A 7951-nucleotide genomic window follows, 5' to 3' on the forward strand; every position below is an offset into this window, starting at 1 on the left:
TTCAGCCTCAGGGGTCAACTGAGTAGAGGGGGGAGGGTTCGATTCTCATCTCAGCTATATTCGAAGTGGTTTTCCGTGGTTTCCCACTTCTCCTCCAGGCGAATGCCGGGATGGTACCAAACTTAAGACCATGGTCACTTCCTTCCTTCTTCCTTGTCTATTCCTTCCGATCGTCCAACCCTCCCACAAGGTCACTGTTCAGCGTAGCAGGTGAGACCACCTGGACGGGTACTGATCCTCCTCTCCAGTTGTACCCCGACCCAAATTCTCAAGCTCCAAGACACTACCCTTGAGGTGGTAGAGGTGGGATCCCTCGCTGAGTCCGAGGGACAAACCAACCCTGGAGGGTAAACGGATTAAGAAAGAAGGAAAGCAAGAAAGAAAGTAACTGAAGTATCACATACATCTGAACAAGTGAGTGGCTCAGACGGTTGAAGCGCTGGCCTTTTCTGACCTCAACTTGGCAGGTTCGATCCTACCTCAGTCCGGTGATATATGAAGGTACTCAAATACGTCAGCCTCGTGTCGGTAAATTTACTGGCACTCGTGCGGGACAAAATTCTGGCACCTCGGCGTCTCCGAAAACCATAAAAATGTAGTTAGATAGACGTAAAACCAATAACATTATTATGAAATAAAATATTCCTAAAATTCAGTCGAGAAGGATACACTATAACTGAGTAACGTAGTATATTTTCGTTGATATACTCACACAAAGATCATTTTAGTAAATACCTAGGAACACTTTAAATAATGTTTAGAGAAAATGTGTACGAACTATAATTTCACTTTCCCTGAGCAGTTGACGGATATTTTAAAATTTATCACAGAATGCACGAACTGTCATTCAAATAGACTACGTTTCACAATAACACTATGATTAACATTTATTTAATGAGTTGTAGATGTCTCAACACCGGAGTCACACGTGCTGCTAGTTGTTGGCTAAACTTTAGCAGGAGAGTGTCCCGTTTACGATATCGAAGGTACTTGGTTCGACAGTCAGCCACAGTAACTAGAGAACATTCGGTCTTGTAGTGGTTCATTTGGGCCAGCCCTGTGTCCAGTACCAGGTTACGACTACTGGTGGGTGACAGAGGATGTAGCACATAATGATTGAAAACCGTGAGCGCACCCGATGTCACCACGAAACTTTTTACTGAATCACCAGGTGGGCTAAAACTAGCACTGCGCGTCGTATGCACCATAGTGTGAAGAAATTCCGGGATACCTTGCTCGGTGGATGTTGGAAAGGAATCGAAGAAATACGCATTGCGAACGGAGAAAGAAGAAAACTTGTCGAGGATTTCGGGATCTTCAGCTAAAAGTTCATCGAACATATCTCTCCACGATAAATTCTTTACGGGAACTATCACTTCATCGATGTCCAGTGGTAGCACGAATTTGTACATCTCTATATTGCGATACAAGCAGTCATTGTAAGGGACTAGTTCATTACGACGTTTCTGCCATAGATGTTTCTTCAGGTAGCGCGATCTGATATGTGGCTCATTAGGTTGCCTTCCAGGCAGAGTGATAGGCACAACAGTTACCTGACCCTTCTTGTGATAGTAATTCAACACAGTCTGAACATTCGAATGAACACTGTACACATAGATAAAGAAGTGGTCAGCTCCTAAAAGCCTGTTAAGTTCTATCCACTCCACTAACCTCAGTGAAATGTCCTGATCTAGAAAGTCCATTCCTTTCACACACACAGCGAAGTTCCGCCGAGAGGCACTACGGACATTTATTTTAAGAAACACTTCAGAATGTTCACAAGGATGTAGGACAACAGAAACACCCTGAGGAGTTCCCGCACTCTCACTGAAAGTTGTCGGTAAGGGGCAGCTGAGGAGTACTGTATAGTACACGTCTTCTCCAGCATGTTTATCCCAGTTAGAAACCCAAATCTCTGTTCTTAAAGCTTCCACAATCAACACGTGACCGTCATACCAAACTTGGCAGAAAAGAGTGGGTCGCGCACTTCCTCTTAACATGGAGATGATGCGTATGAAGTTGAAGGGTGACAAGCGATGGTCATAGTAGGCGGAGTACAGGTGGACATCAGGACCCAAGGTCTGCCACATGTGGTGCGAATGGAGGTTAGGTCTAGCCGGTTGAGGTTCACAATGGACAGGCGTTCGCTGTTGCTCGTGAAGTTGCCGCTGTAAAGAATATGCTACGATAGTACGCATCTGAAGAGGGCTTTGAGTACCCGAGGAATGAGTCGCCAGCGAGACCGGTACGGAATTCTGCGGTCCTAACAGACCCAGAGGTAGAGACACGCACGCACCGGCTATGAGCAGACCATACAACCACCAGCGAGAGCGCCTAGCTCGCGCCATCGTCTGCACAGTCCAGCCGGCCGGTCGCGCGTTATAAGACTATCGGAGCGGGAACCAGAGGACCCAACAGGCTCTGTGGTAGGGAGAAGCACGCGCCGGCAACAAGAAAACTGTAGTGCCACCACAAGCAGAGCCGAGCTCGCGCCATCGTCTGCTCGGTGCCCGTTGTAACACTGTTCCACTCTTCGCCATGCAGTCTGCTCCTCATTGCTCTCCCCTCCTTCCACTACACAACAGCTGCGCCCCTCCTTTAACGCAGGTGACAGTAGGTACTGGTCTTCCGCGCGGCCTTCACGCTCTTATTGGAAATGTGAGATGTTAGCGTGAAGTTCTGCCATTTGAATTGTGAATTTCGTTGCATTGTAATCTATATATCAACAAAGTTTACTAAAAACAGCTTTGAAAAATCCGTCTGTCCGTTCTACTGCACCGATTTGCTTCACTTTTGTTTTATTTTCTCCGGAATTACCTGCCGGTGAATTATGAGATATTAATAGGTCTCTAAGTTCAGCCAAATTTTATTAATGGAAATGAAAACCTACAACCTGTTTTCTAGTCACTGAGCGGGTCAGAGATGGATTGAATGAAGCCCCATCTTGCGACGAGGATATGAATTGTGCCGGCCGCCGAAGACTGCCGCACTCCTCTGGGGCAATGATTAATGACTGACAGATGGAATGAAATAATAGTGGAGAGTGTTGCTGGAATGAAAGATGACAGGGAAAGCCGGAGTACCCGGAGAAAAACCTGTCCCGCCTCCGCTTTGTCCAGCACAAACCTCACATAGAGTGACGGGATTTGAACCACAGAACCCAGCGGTGAGAGGCCGACGCGCTGCCGCCTGAGCCATGGAGGCTACCCAACTTTGAGTAATCACAAAATCAAATCATTATATGATCACTCCAACAATTGCAGGCGAAGGCTTATCCTAACCCGCAATACATTCTGTACTTAGCAGGTTGCTAGTGGTTTTACGTCGCACCGACAAAGATAGGTCTTATGACGAGGATGGGATAGGAAAGGCCTAGGAGTTGGAAGGAAGCGGCTGTGGCCTTAATTAAGGTACAGCCCTACCATTTGCCTGGTGTGAAAATGGGAAACCATGGAAAACCATCTTCGGGGCTGCCGACAGTATGATTCGAACCCACTATCTCCCGGATGCAAGCTCACAGCCGCGCGCTCCTAACCGCACGGCCAACTCGCCTGGTTTAAAAGGTTGCTAAGCGACTAACACTTTAATTAATATTCTCATATATGATTTTCATCCTTAGTAATGTCATTGCTGGCAGCCATGTTTGATTACTACCTGTCAAGCCGGAGAGTATGCACTTCCTCTGATCACGGAAGAATACCATTCCCTACTAAATACTCTTTGATGCTCTAACCTTTCTCAGCTTCCAAATACATTCAACAGATGGCAGAGCACTCCTAGTAACTTACATGCTGTTAAGAGAAAATAGTCTACGTACAAACAGACCCCATCATGACCTACGCCTTTGACATTATCTGGGAACACGTGTCGAAGGATAACCTAACTGCATTAGAAAGAATGAAGGCCATGTATCTTTAAAAAAGTTCTCTGCCTGGGAATTCGAGACTAACCTACGAGCTCACAAGACAACCGTTCTATACACAGAATGTTTCCGTAAGAGCATGCAAAAATTTAACAGGAGATAGAGAATGCTCCACTGAACAATTTGAGGTATGAAACCTGTGGTCGAAAAGTCGGCTTAAGGAGATAGGGAAGTAAACTTGTCTGCCACTTTGTCTCACATTACTGTTTCCCAGCTTATTTACAACTAACATGCGTAGCAGTTTACACGTACTGTGCTGTTTATTTACAAGTACATTCATTATTTCCTGCAAGGAAACAAGGAGGACGTCATGATGCAGATTTGTTCTACTTTACTTGTCCATAAGTTGGCTCTGTTGTGTCGTATTTACATTGTCCCATGAGAGAACGTGCTATGAATCACGCATGCATTGAGGTTGATGGACGTTAATTTCAGCACATTTTGTAAGATACAGTGAAAATAGTACGTTCATTGTATCAATGATGGTATTTGTAGTTAACTGTAACTAATGTAAATAAAAAAGCACACAGTAATGTGATTGTATTCCTATTATCTCCTTAAGCTGGCTTCTCCGACCTAAGGTTCCCTACCTCGAAATGTTCAGAGAAGCATATTCTATGTCCTGTTAAATTTGTACACGCTCTTACGGAAACACCTTGTAGAAGAACTGCAATAAAAGTACGATTACCTTCTATGACACAATAACAAGCTTTACATCAAGAACTGCAATAAAAAAAAACGAATATATGGATAGATTTTCGCCAAACAGATGGCATAATCGCGTCGGAATGGATTAATTCTGACAACGGACTGCGGCATACCATAACGCGCTTCTTACTAAATGTTCATAAAACCATTGAAGAGGGCAGGTAAAACAATAAGACTACGTCAGGCATTTCAAGCCGAGTTATCTGAACTATTTATAACGAGTCCTCTAGCTTGCTTTTACACGTTCCAAATAGCGCAATTCCCCCTTCTTCTTCTTATTCTTCTTCTTCTTCTTCTTGGGCCGGGCTCAGTAGCTCGGACGATTGAGCGCCCCAACTTTGCAGGGTCGATCCTGGCTCATTCCAGCGGTATTTGAAGGAGCTTCAATACGTCAGCCCCGTATGGGGAGATTTACCGGTGTGTGTAAGAATTCCCACGGGAAAATTTTCCGGCACTTTAGCGTCTCCGAAAACCGTAAAAGTAGTTAGTATTATGTACTGTAAATGCAATAACATTATTATTACAATTCTTTCAGAAAAATAGGTGGGAACAATAGGAGGGTACTCGAAGTTACGAATGAAATCGACAGTTGTATGTAGGCCTATAAACCGGCGTCGATGGTGCGATTAAGGGGAGGAGAATAGAAGAGGAAAGGTTACCAAGGACAACAATGGACTCAACCATGGAGGGTAAGAGGCCTAGAGGAAGACCACAGTGATGGTTAGATTTAGTCCTTTTTGTGATTTACTGAGAAGAGATGTAGAATTAATCGAGGTCACAGGACCAGTATGAAACAGAGGATTGTGGAGACGCTTTGTTAATACACAGAGACTTGCAGACTGAACGCTGCAAGACATAACAGTCTCTGACGAAGATGTAATTAATTATTATTATTATTATTATTATTATTATTATTACCGAGCGAGTTGGCCGTGCGGTTAGTGCACCGGGAGGTACACCCCAACGCTGCGCATTTAAATTCAGCGCCTAAACGAACTCCTCTAGTGGTAAAACAGTGAAACTGAAACTACACCAACTTGGAAATTTAATCAGAAGAGGTCACCACTAAAATATTATGTAATATTTTTATTGTACTGTTTCCTAACCTGAGTGAATTTCCACTTGTTTTGTTTGACATTCATCTAGAAGTTTGGACATTCTTCCACAGAGGACACCACTAAGAACTAAGTTCATGCACCCTGGTGTGAGGTATAAGAAGTTATAATTCAAAGAAGTTTTGTATTCATACGTTTTCTTTTCGATTGATGTTCATTTATGTAATGACAATTTAAAAGTCCAGAATCTTCCACTGACCAGAATTGAAAACATGATGACGAAGAATGAATGGATGGATATGAATTTAAAACAATCAATGGATCCGACCCACAAAGCCCCACGTTCCGAGAAACTAGTGTTAAACAATAGTATTACTGACCAAGGGATTGTTTCTATAACACAATTCCTAATCGATGATGCTTGTAGTCTAGATGGGTCCAAAATCCAGATCATCGGCCCCTCATAGTGATACTTATCACTAGGAAAGTTGAACCATGGCATTTGTCATGTTGCGGTACTAATTAAAAGTAGCGTAGACTCAAGGTATTCCACACATTATGGTACTACTCAGGGTAATGTAATACGCACATGTAACACAGACCTATGGTGTTTCTCACATTGCGGAGCCATTTACAGGCAACGCAAACCTATGGTGTTACTCACATAGTGGGTACTAATCATAGGCAAGGCTGACCCATGGTGTCGCTCATATAGAGGTACTAATCACAAACTTATTGTGTACCTAACATAGCGGTAGGCCTACTATGCGCAAGTAAAGGCGACCCATGTTGTTCGCCGCGTGGTGGTACTAATTACAAGTAGTCGCATGGTTCTAATTCGATCATCCATTGGTCGCCCCTTTTAGTCGCCTCTTACGACAGGCAGGGGATACCATGGGTGTATTCTTCGCCTGCGTCCTCCACCAACAGGAGGACTTAATACAGTTTTTCCATACCGACTATGATAAGAGAAATCATGAATTTACACTTTTTTCCTTAGTCAATATCAATTTTTACAATTTGCTTTACGACGGATCGACACAGACAGGTCTAACGTCGATGAAGGGATAGGAAAGGCTTAGGAGTGGGAACGAATCGGCCGTGTCCTTCATTAAGATACAGCATTTGCCTGGTATGAAAATGGCAAACCACGGAAAATCATCTTCAAGGCTGCCGACAGTGGGGTTCGAACCCACTATCTCCCGGATGCAAGCTCACAGCTACGTGCCCCTAACCGCACAGCTAACTCGCCCGGTCGTAGTCCATATCAACGCCGAGCATTTGCTAACATGGAAGTATTGCTCAATTGTGTTAATTGGCGATGATTTTTGTCATGATTGTCTTAAGGTGTAAAACCGCGTGATCATCGGTCCAAATGGACAAGGAAAATTGTGAAGATGATTATGAAAATGAGAAAAAATCGTGAAGGAACGATCCCTTGAAGAATAAGACTGAAAGAAGGAAACACTAACTCTCTTTGCCATAGATACCCTAATATCACATAGTCGGAAGAAAACTAAATGCGATGGCCTACAGTATTGAAAGCTCATAAAATTGATCAACAATAACATTACATTAACCATTGTTCGTTGTAATGTGCATTGTCTCTTCTGCTGCCACTCATCTCCGATAGACGGGATTACTGCTGCGTCCCGAGTAAAACAGCCGACCTGAATATTGGCGAGATGATGATGCTTGTTGTTTTAAGGGGCCTGACATCTAGGTCATCGGCCCCTGATGGTACGAAATGAGACGAAATGCAATGAGAAAGTAAAATCCAAAATCCTCCACTGACCAGAATTCGAAGCGTGAGGACGAAAAATGAACGGATGGATATGAATTTAAAACAATCAGTGGAGCCGACCCGCAATGCCTCAGTCTCAGAAACTGACGGAAAACAATACTGTAGTAATACTGACCAAAGGACTGCTTCTATAGCTCAATACTGAATCGGTGATGCTTGCAAGCTAAAGGGGTCCAAAATATAGGTTATCGGCCTCTCATAATGGTACTTATCGCTTGGAAAGTAGAACCATGGTATTTGTCATGGTGCGGTACTAATCAAAAGTATCGTAGACTCGCGGTATTCCACACATTATGATACTACTGACAGGTTATGAAATTCGCACATGTAATACAGACCTACTGTGTTTCGCACATTGCGGCGCCATTGACAGCCAACGCAAACCTATGGTGCTCATCACCTAAGTGTACTAACCACAGGGACTCGTACTATCCCGTGGTGTTCCTCATATAGTGGGTACTA

The 7951-nt window shown here is 43.8% G+C and overlaps 1 protein-coding gene across 1 annotated transcript; it reads right to left on the reverse strand.

Moving 5' to 3' along the window:
- Window positions 1-824: 824 nt before the first annotated feature.
- LOC136875894 (uncharacterized) lies at window positions 825-2348 on the reverse strand. Its single transcript, XM_067149514.2, has one exon. The coding sequence runs from the start codon at window positions 2346-2348 to the stop codon at window positions 888-890; it is 1461 nt and encodes a 486-aa protein (XP_067005615.2). The 3' UTR covers window positions 825-887.
- Window positions 2349-7951: the final 5603 nt, after the last annotated feature.

This window comes from Anabrus simplex, chromosome 6 (genome assembly GCF_040414725.1).
Source record: "Anabrus simplex isolate iqAnaSimp1 chromosome 6, ASM4041472v1, whole genome shotgun sequence".
In the NCBI taxonomy this organism is placed as follows: domain Eukaryota; kingdom Metazoa; phylum Arthropoda; class Insecta; order Orthoptera; family Tettigoniidae; genus Anabrus; species Anabrus simplex.